At 37.0% G+C, this 19524-nt stretch overlaps 1 protein-coding gene across 5 annotated transcripts in view; it reads right to left on the bottom strand.

The window, feature by feature from the left end:
- Window positions 1–315: 315 nt before the first annotated feature.
- LOC149784607 (collagen alpha-5(VI) chain-like) overlaps window positions 316–19524 on the bottom strand; it is a 46528-nt gene continuing 27319 nt past the window's right edge. For all 5 annotated transcript variants that reach the window (XM_089932662.1, XM_089932663.1, XM_089932661.1 and 2 more), the window contains 7 exons: window positions 19338–19524; window positions 16115–16678; window positions 14892–15291; window positions 13450–13604; window positions 11848–11871; window positions 2816–2899; window positions 316–970 (listed from right to left, as the gene is read on the bottom strand). The exon at window positions 19338–19524 is cut by the window's right edge and continues 7 nt beyond it. In XM_089932662.1, the coding sequence (XP_089788788.1) occupies window positions 402–970; window positions 2816–2899; window positions 11848–11871; window positions 13450–13604; window positions 14892–15291; window positions 16115–16678; window positions 19338–19401 (1860 nt within the window). In that variant the 5' untranslated portion in view covers window positions 19402–19524 and the 3' untranslated portion in view covers window positions 316–401. The remainder of the gene's footprint in view (window positions 971–2815; window positions 2900–11847; window positions 11872–13449; window positions 13605–14891; window positions 15292–16114; window positions 16679–19337) is intronic.

The raw sequence follows: 19524 nt of genomic DNA, 5'->3' as shown, positions 1-19524 counted from the left end.
GCATAGATTGAAGTTTGTGTTTGTTTTCCATTTCAACTAAATATATGTTAGGTCTGCGAAATTAAAGTAAATTGCTAAATTACAAACCTCTTTGTATGTTATTTTTTTTTTAATCGTGAGTATTATTTTTTTCCATTAGTTACGACATTTATATAATGAAAATATTTTTTATAATATTGATTTCACTGCTTTTTTTGTAGATACTTTTCAAGCTATTATGAGTGCATGCTATCTCTTTCTGTTGTCTTTAGATTACAATTAAATAATCGTTTGCATTTGCCATTTTTTCAAATGATATCTACCTTACGAACAGGGTAGAGAGTCAGCATTTATTTGATTCTCGTCAATAAAAGGCAATATGTAGAGAGAAAAGTTGGGTTTTTAATATTATGCTATTCTGTTCAGGTCCGTCCAGAGCATGCTGCCTGTGTGATCTTGTCTTGAATCGTGTGTAGCAACTCAAAGCTGTTGACCTGCATCACGTTGCTGGGTTTGCTGGCGATTACACCGAGTTCGTGCTGATCCACATCGGGGCCGATTCCGATGCTGAAAACGTCTGCTGTTTTCTTCAGCTCCGCTGCCTCTATTACTGTAGCGTTAGGATTCCTAGAACGTCCGTCGGTAATTACTATTGCAATATTTGTGGCATTTGGTCGTGAACCATGTTCAGGTCTGAAGATCACTGTCCGAGCTACATGGAGGGCATCGGAAGTGTTGGTTCCTAGTCCGATGTAGCTGATATTCTGGATTGCATTTAGGACACTATTTCTGGAAGTGTAAGTATTGAAGTAGAACTGGACATTCACTGCGGAGGAATAGGTCATCACGCTGAACAGGACGTTGTTCACACCTATGGCAAATTGACGGGCGAAGTTGTAGACAAAGTCCAGGATTTTCTTAAAATTTTCCGGTCCTTCGCTGTCAGATGAGTCAAGAATAAATACAATATCCGCTACCTTAGGGCCACAAGCTGTAAATGATAATAATAATAATAATAATAATAATAATAATAGTATTGGTATGGTTAATAATAATAATGATAATAATAATAGTAATAATAATAATAATAATAATAATATTGATACTTTTAATAATAATAATAATAATAATAATAATAATGTTAAACTGCAGACGATGTTGTAAACCAATGATGATTAAAATTAGTCAAAACAACTTTTTTCCCAAATATCATTACCTGTTTAATGTTCTGAAAAGGTCTTGATTTTGTGTGGTTTCCTGTTGAAAGGTTTGTAAACTTTAGAAAGTAAACATTTAGACTGCTCATAAAGGGAGGTCAAGAAAATACTTAAGAAGCTGAAAATGTTTTGATTACAATGCCAGTGGGTTATCGAACATTGTCATGCTCAAAAAAAAAATTAATGATATGGTGACACTAAAACAATAGCTGATTGTTTACGATACCCAATGAACAAAAGTGTCTTCATACAGAAATAATTAAATAGACGATTGTGTATGTACGCAAACGAAGAGTTTGCTTAGGCCGATACAAGGAATTGAGAAAATGTGTAAGACGTGCAATATGAAATAACCCATAACCTTTGATTTCCATGATCGATATATCCACGCAAAAGTGCCTAGCCAAGAGTTATAAGTAAGCCTCAGGTTTGTGTGTGCAACATGTTTTCACAGGAAATACTTTAATTAGCATTAATTAACATTTGTATACAAGGAAACTTGTTTATCAGGCTCCAACATTTGAACCAAGACAGAATAATATGCGGAAATACAGACATTATACAAAAAACAATACCATAAGTCTTAGAATATTAAGAAAGAAAACGAGAAATTACGTAGTAATCAAACCAAGGTTATAAAACAGGAAAGGGTTGTGCAATGGAAGCAAAGGTGTTCCATTATTTTGGGAATATCGAAATTTAGATTGAAGAAGGAAAATAGCCGAGAGAATTTTTTAAATGTGTTTGTTTCAACTGTAAGAAATATGTCATTGATTGCAAAATTATTTTATGTAAACGCATAGCAATGTCGGATACTGTTGGCCACTAGATGATAAAGACAGACCATGCAAAACAGGTCAAGCATACACAATATTATATCACAAGCGCTATAAATACTAACATAACACTTCAATTGATGCACACCTTTAGGATAACGTTATATATTTAACCATGTAATCCTGAGACAACTTTATCATTAATAAAATACGTCACTTTTACGTTATGTCTTCATTTCAAACTGTACCATGCAGAACTCGAATCATAATCTCCTTCAAGGGCATGCCTAGAGGTTATTCTGTGGATAAATATTTTCTTTTCCAATTTTAATGACGTTATTTTTCACACCGACTCGTAACTTCGCCTCAGTGTCAACAGCATGCATTGGTTAATCATAAGAAAATATCAGCGATGTGAGCGAACGATTGATTTAGAATGAACTAAACGTTTGGAATAAAACAAAAACAACTTTAACATTATGTATACTATTTTAATATCTGACCACACAAAGCAGGACTGATTGAGTGATGCTACCCAGGGGGGTGTCCATGTTGTTGTCAAGTTAGTAAAAAGGTTTATAATTTTGTACAGGAGAAAAAAGGTAACGAGTAAATATCTTTGGTAAATAATTGTTCCATGCATGAGAGGCAAAGCAGTTTCCATTTACTGCTAAGCTTCAAGACCATTATACATACATACATACATACATACATACATACATGACACCCTCTAAGAATAATATAATTTGGCCTTAACAAAGGTTTTTGATTATACTTTATTTTACACACCATTCTCTCGGAAAGGAGAGAGAAACAACTGGAGGATAGATAAGATTTTCTTACCCGGTTTTGTTGTTGTGGTTGTGCCGATAGTAGTTGGTGATGTAGGTTTATGGGTCGTGGTAGGTGTTGTAGTAGGTAGTGGTGCTGAAAATATATCACGTGAAATGAATGGAATAGAATAGTGTATAATAAGTACACTATTCTAATACACGTTCTATTAAATTATATGTAAAGCAAGTTTAATAACCTTGTAATAACAAAATGTTTAACAAATCAATAGATATTTTACAACGCTGGAGAAAGCCTTAAAATTTAATAAAGTTGGATATCGCGTGGATACACTGCATTAAGCACTCGATTTATGCGAATATTTGACAATAGTTATGGGTGGCGACGTACAATAATAGTGAAATGGGTTAACACACTTCTGTATCATTTTAATTTACTGAGGGTGTTCAGAGTATGTCAATTTTGAATTTGAATCGTGTGTGTGTGTGTGTGTGTTTGATTTTTAACGTAGCTTTAACAATTTTTCAGTCATATCGCTACGATGTCTGTGGTGTGGCAGCTTATAGTGATGCCTAGTACTGGGGCATCATGCCGCAGACACGTAGCATGATATCCCACTCAGTCACATTATCCAAACACTGGTATGACATGGTCGGGGTTTGAAACCGCGACTTCCCGCATTCGAGGCAGACGCTCTAATCACTAGGTCACCAGAGCGGTCTCTTTTGAGAAGTTACTTCCTAGAATAAACATCTAACTGCAAAATGTAATAGGCTGTTTATTATGCTTATTTGTATGTGATGCTAGTTCAGTGCTAAATCTAGTAAATATACCAAGAACTGGAGATTGACGCTTTTTCCACTAAAACAATAAAAAGACACATCATATGTGAAATTTAAACCCCAAGCTTTAATACAAAGTTATGTCCATAACGTAAATTTGTTTTGGTCCACCCCAACACTACCACTATCATCGTATTGTATAAGACCTTTAGGACTGCGGGAGTTCCTGGCACCCTGTCACCTCACGTTTCTCCTAATGCTTAGAAAATCTTTCATGTGCCATTGGTTTGACATCGAACAGGCAAATAATGGTTCTCATTCACTCCAAAGCCGAGTTAACAATACGAAGAATATGAACAGGCACAGCAAATAATGATTCCCCTGCGAGCATTTTCATCAACGATTTATGCATGCACTTCTGCTCTTCTGCCATGTATGCTTTTTTTTTGGGGGGGGGGGGGTATTTCATAGAGACATAAGCGCCTTGTATTTCTTAGACATTAGTTCAGTTTTCATAGCTGTGTAATTGTCCAGTACATTTTGTGCAAGATGGCAAGAATACATCCTTACGCAGAGATTGCATTTTTGGGTTGTGCCTTAGACACGTGATTTGCGATAAAGTTGAACCTTTGTCTCAGCCAAGAAACAAATTTCATTTTTGGCTTTTTGGCCTTTGTGGTCAGTCACCGAAGAATGAAATGTCCTGCCATCGAAAGAAGACCGTGGTTCAGCTATGTTTCCTTGAAGGGAATAGCTATCGGAGTCGCATCACTGTTTCATAACAGACCAATCCTCGCTACATTAGTGACCAGAAACACAGCATTACGCTACATTTGTTCTTCAGCTGAACATTTGGTACAAAGTGTGCCGTTGATGGGTGTAGCTTGCTTATACTTCCTCTATAGGCGGTGTGATATCAAAGTTTATTCGATCTGAGAGGTGGTGGTGTGAGCCCCCTGCCGATTCGGACCTCTAATGACACCGTTCCTGGCTGACAAGACGGCGATGACGTCAAATAATGTTTCTCGGCTGATATCACTAGATCTTGAAATGTCCACCGGCACGTGCACCCAGAGTTATATATATGATGATGTCTATTCATAGGTACATAGCCTATCTAAGTTACGGACCGATTACTGTTACGCGATAGTACTTTTCTATCCGTTGAGACAGTGAAAGAGGGCTTTAAGCCCAGTACGTTTCCCCAAATACCACGCCAATATTGATGTAACACTCTCACCTGCGAAGCCCCAAGGATTATTGTATCCTCTTTCCTCCTTAATCTAAACCGATACGTGTCAGTCCAAAGGATGCGTGGTTACTTTCATATCAGTGCTTTGAATTCATTGTGGATATCATGGACTTCATGTGCGAGCTGCAAAAATACGTTGTGTTTCATTTTTAGTGCAGGGTCGTGTTCTTTGTCTACGTCTGTTTGCTCCTACGTGATTTTGCATTATGCTAGTAAAGTTCGGGTTCTAAGTGGGGAAGCCGAAGATGGTCAGAGTGGCTGAGAAGCCAGACGCCTGTGCGCTGAGGTCGAGGCTGTCAGATTGGAGTGTCTCCAGCGGCAAATATAGACTCAAAGCGACTTGTAAAACTTTCGTTTGAGACTTTTTCGACTGAACCACTGGAATGTAGCATGCTGTTTTTTTCCAGGTTTTGTCATTAGTAGTCATTCGGAATGAATTCAATCAGTAATACCCATCAGGAATGGTGAAGACTACCGTCAAGCTATTTGGGGTCGGGCTGACTCAAAAACATATGTTCTTCCTGTTCGCAGCTGAAACGTTGTACCATCTTGGAGTGTTCGAAAAAAAGTGTGCCCTAGATGGGTACCTGTCCTATTGTCAGATACTATTGCAAAGGATCGATCAATGCAACACAAATTGTCAGAAAGACATAGTGATGATATTGTCACAAACAGTTTGCTTCGACAGCGACATGAAATATGTCATCGTCAGTGTCTACCTATACAATGATATGGATAGAGCAATGGTCCACAAACTAATAACCAATCCAGACGTGATTTGTTCCGAGCTGTATGTATCGACACAACCTATAAGTACTGTACGTCAAACTGAAAGCGGTCGTCGCCAGCTGATATTGCATCAGTCTAGGAGTAACCGGCGAATGCCACTTTTACAAATGCAGTTGAAGTTTGGAATCTGGTGCGTGACCAGAGGCTATAGCGTAAGTGTCAGTGACCATCTCTTATTCAGCGAAAAAGGGGTAGATTTTGCCACCTTAATATCTCATACCAGACAAGAAGCATCCTCAGCCAGATACGAAACACAATACCGGACCAAACAGAATGGAACCCGGTTGACAAAAATACCACTCAAATGATCATTACAGAACCCCATTCAGTTTTCCTTTGCAGAATAAAGGACCAACAAGAAGGTACTTTGCGTATTTCATGCCACAAGTCTTAAGGGTTCTCACGGATTGTCACAGTGTCGTACCGATACAACGGTTTCAACAGTGAAATTGTTGTAACAGACTTAAATATGGGCACAACATCCGTATTACTGCAAGACGGATACGCAGCATAAGCAATGCCAGTATTGACGGAGCACAAATACATCAGCTGGAGCCAACGAATTATGGAAGGTCGAATTTTACCGAATGCGTAGTACTTGATAATAGGACAATTGCGGCGCTGCGACATGCGAAATGGGATGAGTCGAACGAAGCCTAAGACAAATAAAAATCAACAACAGAGCACTTTTCATGATTTGTGGTCGTTTTATTTCTGTTTCTCCGTTCTTGAAAACGCACATTATATCCTTGCTCTCTTTGGACGTCAAATTGTAATGGTGGCAAGGATAGAGACTATAAAAGCGATGACAAAAGCGAAAAGCAAACTAAGGACGGAAAATGTTGCTCTCAAACGAATTGTCACAGTGGCGCCAATAAGCTAGTCAGTCCCGTTAGGTCGAGATTTTATAGCATCATAACTAGCATCTTTAGCTGTCATTGGGTAGGTTTTGGTGTCGTAGCGACCGTCAAGTCGTTCCACCGCCTTTGACCGCAGGCACAATCGTGCTTTTAATAAAGAAGCTGTGAGAATTGAGACGAAGGTAATACCCTACTCGCAAGAAGGCTTTCCAATTTTGGGAAACTGGGGGCAATACCTCTCCGACCGTATTAACGCCATACCGACCGAACATCAAGAGGCGATGATTATAATGTTCTCTGGGGTAGCCTGGCTTTTGTAGCCTAATATTTTCACACTTACTATGGAATAGTAGTGTGTGTAATGATACACTTTTTAAAGCCATACAAGACGTATTCACCTTGTGCGTCAAGACCATTTGAATCATCGTTTACCATAGAGTCATGATCTTCAGCATTACTATACGGTATTCAATGATTTCTAAGGTAGCGATAAAGATCACATCAATCAACCTGGGCCTACACAACATGAATGTGGATGCAAAGTTCATTGGTGTCAAATCGCTGAGGGAGCATATGGACACAGGACATGATAATTATACATGATATCTCCCCAGCTACAATGAGCAAAGTACATAATTGTCTCGGTTGTTATCGCAATTTTGCTTTCGAATTACCTTTATATGTGCTAAAACCGAAATATGTCGACATACAAAGAATCCTCCACGACAGAGACTGGAAGAAATCAAACCCTTTCAGGCCGAGTACTTCCACAAGCAACGAGCGTCTCATTTCCATCAGGGAGAGAATGTATGCCAACCAGGATGGTGAAAAAACGCACGACAATGTCGATGCTACGGTGCGCTAATAACTAACTGGTGACCAGCGTAAAAACGGACAATGCCTCGAGGATTAGCGACTAAACTCAGTTTCCTGATTAATACATACCCTTACTCATACAATAGCACACAGTAGTAAACAAACGCAATGGCTGATTTGCAGCTGATATAGGATATGTTGCTTGAGATTGGGTACAATGCTAAAATTGGATAATGCCCATTGGCCATTGGCTAAAATTATGATTGTTTAGGTACGTTGATTACTTAATTATTATAGTAAGTAATCCAGTGGTATTTTATGGGAAAAATATGTCCCTTGACCACGTTTTCATGAGGTAAGAGCAAATGTTATACAACAAGCTGATCGACTATGTCTGACACGTTACATAGCCGGCAACCACTGAGAACAAACAAACTTCTTCGAAGGATTTAACTTTACGCTGGATGACAGGTGCGCTGTCCGCACACAAGAAATGTTGCTGAAGTCTCGTGTGTGCTGATGCAGCAGTTATCCGTGGTATTCTTTGCTTTCCATTTTCGATCATAAGGTCACACAGGTGTGAAGCAGAAAGTCCTCTGACGACATCAAAGAGCACAGTTGCACATAAACCTCAAATTCCTAGGACTGAAGGATCATCAACTTACATCGAACGATTGTCCCTTATATGTACATTTCTGGTCAGTTAGAAGGCGAGTAACTCCCATCGATCCAGTTTAATCGCTCAGTACGTTCGCCATTGATGACAGGGTTTACGTTACAGAAAAGTCGTTTGCATATCATCTTTTAATTAGTGATTTTAAAGGTAGAGGCTTTTTTCGTTATGAACTATATACTGTGCAAGACGGCATAAAGTTATCACTAGGGGCATTCTTATCTTGTTTAAAGGTTGTTGAGACACTTCGCCTCAATAGTGTGTCGCCGATGCAAGTTGCGGTAGCGTTCGTATTCTCGCGTGTTAACGTTATCCGGCTTAATGTAGCGGATTATTGATTTTCTAGCTAATGAGTACATTTCGTTTGTTTAACTGCGTACATCGCCAATTTCACTTACCTTTGCAGAAATCGCTCACAGTAGCAGGCGGTACATGTCTTAACAATATGCGCGATAATTACAAGGAACAGAGTAGACAAGACGACCAGTTTGAATAAGCCCTCATCATTTTTACATTGATTACGGTTTGTGGTCTTGTGCACTTTAACGGTTTAATACAGCTCAGGCGGTACGGCAAAACATGGAGGTCAAGGAGCTGACATTGGACGAACATATCCTCATCCATTCTTCACCTTTTCTTTATTTCTCCTCATTATGGTACCATAAGATTGGGCAACCAACTGTTCGATCTTATACTAATTGAAGTACGCAGATGGAGACACTCAACAAACAGGCTATCACTTTATAATCTCTTGCTCGATGCTAAATTTCAGGCCATTTAATACCCTCTGTTTCTTGATGAAGACAGTTTCTATGCTAGAAGCCATATCATTGAGACAAACCGACGCGTCGACCGCGATCGTGCATCTTCCTTACGCATTAGCACGATATTGTTTCAGAATCCTTGCACTTGTGCAGCTTTATATTCGATATCCACCAAGATGGACAGTAATGGCACAGTCTTGTTTCGGAGCTGGCACTATAGAGTTAACCTTATGGCCAGGAACGGGAATTTATCGTGGGACACAACAGGATGCACAACTGTGCTCCTAGTAGACGGAAATGGTCGTGTATCCAAAGCTGTTCGTGGAGCCTAAATCGTGAAGTCAACCTTGTGCATAATAAACGGCACAAGACTAGCTGATGAGCCCTGTTAGCCTGTAGTGTTTCCAGCACTACATCATATTCACTTTGTTTAATTTGCCCGTATGTCAAGAAATTCATTCAAAAACCTGGTAGTAGACAGCGTATTGATTATAGCGGTTTAAAACAGTTTACATAAAACCTCTAATTAGATTCTCTGTGTTGTCTGGAGATCATCGATGATCCTTCTAAACTGCTACCGCGCCTTGCTGTCTATTCATTGCAGGTTTCCTTGAGCTTATATGTCATGCAATTTCCGCCAGAAGAGAAACAGATTTGACGATCAGCCCAAGTCTCCAGTTATACATCTAACATTACTTTTCCACCTAATCTGTGCCCCATGGACAACACATTACTTATGTACAGTTTTTCATACACAGTATGTGCTCCCTGATTTCAGTCATGCTCGTTTTTGTCTTTGCCTTGAAGCACCGTATCTGAAATTATACAACCAATAACCATTATTTTTTCTTCAAAAGATGTATAGCATGAGTTTTCTGCCAGCCATTAAGTCAAACAATGGTACAAGTTTGGTTGTTCTGACAGCTATTTTCTGTATTGCCACCAAAAACATTAAAAATGGGTCACATGGAGCTCGTATTGGTCCCAGGTACATCAATCATATAGCAGGCGTCCAAAACCATTTTATGTTTTGAGTATGCGTTTGTACTATAGTGTGACTTACCTCAAAGTTACAGTTCAAACTTTCTTGCACAGATGATACCCTTCACCGAGCACAGAGTTGCTCTGTAATGCTCGTATCTAACTTGGTGCCGTTTCATTCATAATGAAACTTAAGGAACCCCCTCCAACACAAATTACACGTTAACGTTTTGTGTTTGGAAAAGTCAAACTTCTGCGTTGGCACCATGTCAGGTACGTGCACTAGAGCCTAACGCTTTATTCCTTACGAGTAGAATCTCGGCTTGTTAGCTACTTTCGCGGCTTGGAGTAACGTATCATGGCCTTAGATGGTTATTGATGAAAAGAAAACCTGATTCACTGTATTACATTTGTGTTCGTCGGAGAGCTGTAAGCTAGATCTTTTGAGTATAATGACTCTATGGGAGTAAAATTATCAATTTATTTGAGATTACCTCAGATCCCTCAAAAAGGTGCCAGCCGACAATGAAAACAATCACAAAGTCTGGCTTACATCCTTGAATATATTTATAGTATGAATACGGGTAAAAAGAAATCCTACATTTTCGTTCCATTTTATGAACAATACTTCCATTACATTTGATACCAAACGACCTACGGTAATCACAGGGTGACATGCCTGTATATTTCATGTTAATAATGCTCCTTTTATAGATATTTTATAACAGTAGCAACGTCAACAATAATGATAACAACATACAAGAAATAAGCAAATCTATTCGGGCACTCACATTTCAAAATGTATAGTTTACCAGGATATTAAGCAGTTTATTTCAAGTAATAAACGCAAACACAGATATACTGTGTTTGTAAAAAGAATAATACAACAAACCACTTATTACAAATTCATTGAAATTACATCATTTTTCTATTATAATCTGTGATTATTCGAACGGAGTGGGTTTTTTGGCTCGCGGCATATATATATATATATATATATATATATATATATATATATATATATATATATATATAATCTTCACATACACAATATTTGTTGAATAAATGTAGCGGTATTTATATGTTATAGTCCGTAAATGTACATTAATTCATTAATTATATCCTTTTTAATGGTGGATTCCATACATTGCACAATTTCTGCTTTGTTGTAATTAACATTGTTCATTAAGAGGAGAAATTTTGATTAAAAGGAACACTTTGAATTCAACGTCTAGAGATTGTCTATCCATCAAGTTTTAATTCTACGAATATATGTAAACTTAATTAATTAATATTTGGCCATTTCTATTTCCCTACTACTTCACATAGAATTCAATTCGCCAGATCCAAACATTTGAACATGACTTTAATAATTCGCCTTACTGTTTGTGGAAACTACCAAACTGATAACAAGTACTTTAGTCTAAATATTAGGACGTTAATTTTAAGATTATTTTACGCTTACAAAAGTAAACACTCCGCACAATAAATGTATAAAAAAATGCATAATTGAACATTATTTCTAAAATATAACGTCTATTACGATAAACATATTGTTTAGATGTTTAGATGATGTCACCCCATACCATCACACCCCATTTCCCATTATCAGATTCTGGATGTGGCATAATACAAATCTGATTGGGCGGATGCAAAAGCTTAAATTCAAGAACCAGACAGCGACAGACAGGATGTCAACGCTATCTGCATTACAAAACACTGCATGAAATAAAATTTTCTGTAGACCAATGGGTGCACGATTTTCTTTATATGTTTTATTGAGGCTTCTCTGTGAAGTAAATAAATAATTCTCGTGATATTACTTAGACCTCACTCAAATTATTATTTTGAAGTGTAAGAGATTTGTTACAAGTATAGCCAGTCTTGACTTTGGGCTACAGAATGAAAGTGATGGTTTAACATTGGAAAGAAAGTGACGAACTAATAACCTGTGGATTTTTTTTCTTCTTTTCAAATCGTTCAAAACTGACGGTGAGAGCCTCGTAACTATGAAATATGTCCATGGCAACAAGAGATCGGATCCAAAACACGTATCTGTTTTGCAAAATATTCGAATATGATGTAAATCGCTAACAGGTATATTGCGAAAACATGATATTAATAATAGCAGGAATGCCATGAGATGAAAATGTCATTAGTACTTACTTGTTGTCGGGAACACGGTTTTCTCTGAAGAAAAAAACAATGTCTGCATTCAATATACAAAATATATGATATTAATAGATTATGCACGTCATTAATTATCAACCTCCCCATCCCCGCCCAGCTCATAGAGCTATAAATTAGTACCACATTGTATTCCTTGTGTCCAGGAGTATTCGTTTAAACTTAGTTTGTATGTGTTGCAATTTTGACAGTGTTATTAAAGAGTAAACACGACACCTGCTTGCACTGCAACACATTTGTTATTTACACTTTTGCTAGTTCTTTCCCATTATATCCATTTACAATCTGTAATGACAGACAAAGAAGGAAAAAATAAAACATGTGAAAAAGTGTTCATCACGAACATACGAAATATCTCCATTAATCATATAATTAATAATCATTAACAATCATTAATAAGTCGTTTTTAACTAAAGACTATGCAACATAGTCACTTTATCACGATGTCAACGAAGTTAAGGAGCCGTGTCACGAATAATTCGAAAAACAGAAAAACAACTCATGTCTTTGTTATTTTCCGAATTTTTCACCATACACTTCTTACCCCACTCCAGTAACCATACATTAAAATCAAGTACTTCAAAAATTCAGACAAAGCTAACATTTTGAATAAACGTCACAAATAACTGAAAGCAAAATAAAATTATATTTGTAATTGACATAGCAATCAAAAGAAATTGTTACGAAAATATAAAATATGTAAAAGAATGAGAGTGTAGATATGCACATAGGAAAGATATTAAAAAGTGGCGCGCATATATATATATATATATATATATATATATATATATATATATATATATATATATATATATATATATAAACGTACAGTGCCAACAGTTCATCATGGTTACTATCCCCTGTAAACCCCGAAATTATTTTCATAATAATATTTTAAAACCGAGCAAATAGCGAGAAAAACTATACATATTAATCATTTCAATACACATTCGGTACGGAAGAGAAAATGAACATTACGATATTCAACTAAATCGTCGTCTGCTTTCAATAATTTCTCTGAGAGAGAGAGAGAGAGAGAGAGAGAGAGAGAGAGAGAGAGAGAGAGAGTAGATGGGAAAGAGATCCTGATATTGAACTTAAAATTACGTCAATTAATATGAACACAAATTGTGAGAAGCAGGATAGGTGACAGCAAATATTTTTTATTATACGTTATTATGTTAATCTTTAATCTTTCTTTGATATAGTTTATTTAAGGAAGCCTGAAGATCAACTCCCGAAATTCTGAAAGCAGAATTTGCCCTGTGGCTGCCATGTTACATTTATTTCTATTCGCACTAATTATTAAAACTTACGATGTGTGTTTATTTCTGCCTTTATCTCCCTCTGTCTGTCTGTCTCTCTCTCTCTCGATCGATCGATCGATCGATCGACACGCACGAAGAACCACACACACACACCATGCTTCTGTGTAAGTTACTCTGCTATTAGTGTAGTATCAACAATTGTTTCCACTGTTACCGCCGTAACGTTGTCTGTTTTGCTTTCTACGATAATGCAAAAGCAACAGCAGGATAATTCAGTTACACTAGGTATACATCTATACAAACAAGGGACTACCTGCACAAATCCTGTCGACAATCTGCTGATGAATGGTGTCCAGTTGCTGGAAGCTATCAACCCTGAATACATGGGTCCTATCAGAGGCCACATCCAATAGTTCCCTCTCGTCTACGTCACTTCCAATACCAATGACAAATGTCTCCACACCAGCCCTGTATGAAATGTTAGAGTTTCGTCAGTGCATAGATCTACGTACAACAATAACTCCTAACAAAAACGTTTCTAAAAATAAAAAAAAATTCTCATCTCCCCCCATACCTACAAGTCACTCAGTCCTATTGGAAACAAAGGAAGGAAGCAATCAAACTTGTGACAGATTTGTATAACTTGTGGTACTTCCTACTCCTTCATTTTTTTTCAACTGCATGCATAAACTTATTTGTTAGCCAAATTGTCCAGTAGTGTAATGATTCATCTAAACAACAGAATATCGCAACATCAGATTCCAAGTAGGTATGTTTATGATCTATTCCATATAGATGGAATAAGGGTTATTGTGGCAATTAATGACTTGAGCTTGACTATGTATCCCAATTGTGTCGATGTCGAACGATATGAAACCCGTTACATATATGTCGGAAAGTTATATCAGCTAAGATCTTAAATATTTATAATTAAAACTTTGAAGTGTCATTTCCACATATTCGTATTGATAAAGGCAATTAAAACTGCAACAAAACTGTGATACACTGACATTTATTGGTTACTACATACTGTCTATAAGCTCGTTATACCGCTAAGGGTCGTGTTTCATAAAGACAAATCCATTCATTACTTTGTTCCATTACTTTGTCCAGTCGAGCCGGAATAATCGCAATTTCAAATACTTTTTATTTCGCTATGCATTGCACTTCCTCAAATGAACAAGTAACTTATAAAAGTACGTCTGTCTTGTTGGAAATCACATCTTTGCAACCACATTTCCGATATGTGAACCTGTCTTTATATATGCGGACTGATCGGGTCTTTCAGTGGTTTGTCTGAGCGAAATGTAATGTTAACTAAACAATAGCGTGCAACGGTGATGCATTATACAGAGGCCAAAAATTGTGGAGAGAATTGATTTCAAAATGATACATTGTAAGGTTAAGATCGAAAGTATGGTTACATACCAGAGAGAAGTCACTAGAGGTGTATTTGGGGGAATGTATGTATTTGTACAAACACGGAATGGCAGCGGAAAATTGATTATTTATGATCCCGTTCCAGCTGTGTATTTTCTTTGTCTCGATCTTGTAGAAAGAGTGTTCAGATCTGAACCGCTTGATTTGCCACTGCGTTCAATGAACGTTACAGACCGAAAGCACTGAAATATTTGATCGCTCCGCCAAGATTAATAAAGGATAACATATCGGAACCTTGACTAGCAAAGCTGTGGGGACCGGTGATAATGGTATGCTAGAATTAAAGCTAAAAACGGTAGACATCAAATCACTCACATGTGTAGTCTGTTGGCCTCTTGAACTGTTTTTTCATGCTCCAGCGATCGCCCATCAGTCAAAATTATTGCAAATCTGTGTGACTTAACCGGCAAGAAACTGTCTGAGAGCTGAGTTCTTACCATCTCTAGCCCTAAATGTAGATTAGACTCTCCATCCCTGAATGGAACCCTCAAGACATTTTGCATAAATTCATTTTTTGTGTGGTATCGAGTGACTGGAATTTCTAGAGTAGCACCAGTTCCGAACGTTGCTAGGCCTATTTGTGTTAAATCCGGACCGAAGTCAAATTCATTGGCAACAGAATTAGTGAATTCCAATTGTTTCCGGAAGTTGGCAGTGCCCTCACTTCCGGAAGAGTCCAAGAGGAAGAAAATATCTGCTGGACCTTGGCCACAAGCTGGAATTACATTGGTAGGTAGAAGCTAAGTATATAGTTGTTTCTTATCCGAATAAATGAGATACACTACTTTAATATTATTGGGAAAGCATTTTCGTCATTAAAATCCATTGACTGATATATTGTCTTTTATTTTAAGTAATAAGCGGTATTCCGTCTTATGCTTGAATGTTTTGTGTCGGTTCTACTATAAGTTCAATGAATTCTATGAACTTCTGCTAACGGTCAGTTAAATATAACTTCAGTGAATACTGTTAGAAGTAACAAAATGAAATATACACAGGATCCCATGAATTATATGCAAATATTAAAAATTAATTTATTGTGAAGTCTGTGTATCTATTTTAACGGAGGTACACAAATACACGGAAGTATTTGTGGTTATGAAATCTTTAACATTTAAAAATATTAAATCTCTCTGTCTCACACCCCGCAAAATTCTCGTTTTCTTCCCTGAAGGACATGTCTCCACCATTGTGAAACATATCACGCGTGCACAGATGTATACACAAGATTCGACCACACTAATTGACCCCGCCCTCCAAAAGAATGTATTAGCTGGAATCTGACTAGCAAAGACGATGGTTTAACTTGGAAACAATTTTCTTTATAAACTGCCATTACTCTTTAACAAGGTCTGCTTCTTAAAAGCGGTACGTTTATTTCGGACGGCAATTTGTTTTAGAGGCATTAGCCACGAAGATAAACACATGCAACATAGATCCTTGAAAGCTTTCGTACATGCACGCACTCAAACACACATTCACATGACCTGCAATGATGTTGCGCTCATGCAACCAATTGAAATTGAGTTTATACTCACTATGGCATGTTGTGTCCGTCAGATCCTGATGGATTGTCTGCAAAAGATCAAAGCTGGCAACAGTGAAGGTATGATTCTTATTTGAGGCGATTGCAGTCAATTCCGTTGGATCCACTGCATTACCTATTCCTATTGCTATGACAGTAACGTCTCTTTGAATCTTTAGTAAGGCAGCCGCCTGTGCCGTTAAAGCTCCTTCATTCGATTTCCCATCTGTTAGAACGATGACTATCTTGTTCACGCCGCGGCGAGAGCCAAAATGGTGCAACAAAGAGTTCGTACGTACGTAATCTAAAGCAAGGTGTGTGTATGTCTCGCCGTTTGGATAGTGTGCATGGCCTATTGCATTAAGTACATCAGCTTTAGTGGCGTAGGTGTTAAGGTTGAATTCGTTAGTTACGTCAGTAGAAAACGTTACTAGGGAAACCTGAGTTTGATTTCTACCAATCTCAAACTGCGCGGTGAAATTTTGTATGAATGCCAACTGTTTCTGGAAATTGGCAATCCCTTCACTGCCCGAGCCGTCTACCACGAACACGATATCCGCTGGTTTATAGGGGCACACTGAAACAAAGATATAAATATATAGAAATTGAGCTATATAAGGAGGATGTCATTTTTCGTCACGTAAAATTAAGGGTTCGTGTTACCCATTATCACATCGAATTTACAGAAACAGAACGAAAAACGGATACTAATATCAACATAAATTTCATGTTTCTTTCTTACACTGCTGAATACTTAATGGTTCTGATGTTTTCAATTGAAAGTCGTAATTACCTGCCGACACAAGAAATGATGTATGTGGTAATATACCATAGTTTTTAGTACTCTTTAAATACCTCAGAAGTTCCCCTTGCTTATGTGTATTAATTGCTTACATCTTTTTTGAAAGCGGCAACCTTATATGTCGCAGAAGGTCGTTATGACTAACGCCAACTTACATAACACGAATCAAACTTAACAGTATTTGGATCTTGCGTGAAAAGGAATAATATCAACTGGGTAATAAATTTCACTACTAATCCTAATTTGATTGATGTGAGTGACATTGTCCCTTTTGACAACTAATAAACCTTTTCACACCTTACATGAAAAGAGAGTAGCCTAAACATGTTGTCGTGCTTTCCTTTTGATTCAGCTAAATAATAACATATAACATCCTTAAAAATAGTCCCATATTCAGCATATTTTTTATGTAATATTATCCGACGATCAGCAACGGGAAATTAAAATACAGAGAGAGTTTGCTTAAGATCGTTGTTGCCAATGGAATGGAAAGACAAATTGAAAACAATTGCAATTTTATGGGGCATTACTATTAAAGCATACAAAATATCAATTTGTAACTATAATATTCACATATATAATTAATACAATTTTATAAATAAACATTCCAGTAATCTCATTGCCATCAAGAGATGTCGGTGCTGCTTCGTTCAATCCACGCTGTCAGAATTATTCTCACTCCACGTAAATGCTGCAATCATAGTTGATATATATTAAATTGGCGAAAATAAAAGGGAGATAAATCGCCTAAAGCAGCCATCTAACACATGAGAATTATGATTTTCCATTGGCTGATTGAATAATGATTTTATTTTACTATATGCGTATGAGGTACAACAATGATTTATGTTTCGGTTGTGTTCTGTTCGTTTCTGCAAAGTACGACTTTGGTGTAGAAGGTACATTGTGAATAGAGACGACAACATCCCAATGATACTGTTCTTTCTGACCAGATGGCATCTCGTCAGGAAATACGACATACGAGAACAGGTTTATGGTTCACGTACTTGAATACTTTTCAGTGAAAGATAAACCATGAATCGTCACTTATCTACAACCATCTGGCAGTCACATGTAGAGTCATTTCAGTTCCAACGCACTAGCTCTCGATGGTAAGCCTGACCATCAATACATCTTAACTGTGATAGAAAATGTGGTGAAATCCGCGGCAACGCAATTCACAGACATAGGTAAACTGTCTATATAAAATATATACTTTAAGATTATTGAAAGGTATCAAGAAGTTCATTTAAAATAGATTCGTCAAATTTATTTAAAACAATATTTGTCATGCACAGATGTAGTCGAAACAGACGCAATTTCGCCAGTCTATGATACAATTGTAGAATTATCGAAATATGACATATATTGAAATTAATCGTAATCCACATGTATAGTGTAAAGTAATAATCGATATCATCTTCACTAGAAATTAATGATTTAATAATAATAATAATAATAATAATAATAATAATAATTTTAAAAATTAATAGCAATAATAATGATAATAATAATAATTAGTGTTATTAATTAATTAATCAAGTAATTAATAAATAAGTTAATTAATTAATTAATTAATTAATTAATTAATGGCCGATTACAAGATTGAAAGCGAAGATGTTTCATCATTAGTTTGAATGTTTCCTTATTATCTTTGTAACAGCTTTGTTCAGATCACAACTCATTATTTTAATGTCACTACTCGAGACAGGGGGAAACTCGAAGTGCATGATTTCAACTTTCAATTTCACAGTGCACATACTGTTAAAATTTGGTTATAAAATCATATTTAACTCCAAAGATAATTTCTTTTTTGAGTCATTGTTTATAATAAATAGCAACCCCTTGATCACTGAAATCCTTAATTAATGCTTCTTTATTCGATTGTTTTCTTTAAGAGAAAAGAAGCGTCTGTGTCATTTGGATGTTTAATTAGCTTTAACAATATTCCAGTCATATCACTACAATGTCTGCAGTGTGAAAGTTTATAGTGGAGTCTAGCACGGGGACATCATGTTGCAGATATGTAGCATGGTATCCAATCAATTCACATTATCCTGACACAAGGCCGACGAGTCCTAAAAATAACATCTTAATGCTGAGTTCCAAGCGAGGCAACTCTTAATGCCATTTTTATAAGTCTTTGATATGACTTGGCCGGGGTTTGATCCGCGAGCAACCGCATCCGAGGCGGACGCTCTAACCACTTATGCCAAGATAAATGTGTAGTGTCCAGTCAGAAACACCAACCAACTCATACATATGTAGACCTCCTTGGTTTACGTTTATCAGTAATAAATACGTGCAAATACATTAGAGGCACAAGAATGTACTTCATTGTTTTACTGTACATAACCTTGAAGATCCACCGTTTTTTCCCCATCGAGTATTCATATAAAGTGAACGAGACGTGAAATATATCCATGGTACTCACCTCTTGTCAGAGCATCAGTGCCATGGTAGCCGACAACCACCAATAGAATAGCGAGGCGCAGCATAGTAGAAAGTCTGGCAGCAAATACTCGAGGTAGATGCTTTACGTGTGGTCATTAGCAGTTATATATACTGTTCAACGTGCCCCCGTAAGTCCGATAAGATATCAATGTCACGAATTCAGCATT

The sequence above is a fragment of the Sinohyriopsis cumingii genome, chromosome 14 (assembly GCF_028554795.1).
Source record: "Sinohyriopsis cumingii isolate HCF-2022 chromosome 14, ASM2855479v2, whole genome shotgun sequence".
Classification (NCBI taxonomy): domain Eukaryota; kingdom Metazoa; phylum Mollusca; class Bivalvia; order Unionida; family Unionidae; genus Sinohyriopsis; species Sinohyriopsis cumingii.
The sequence above is the reverse complement of the archived record's forward strand: the minus strand, read 5'-3'. Positions and strand labels throughout refer to the sequence as shown.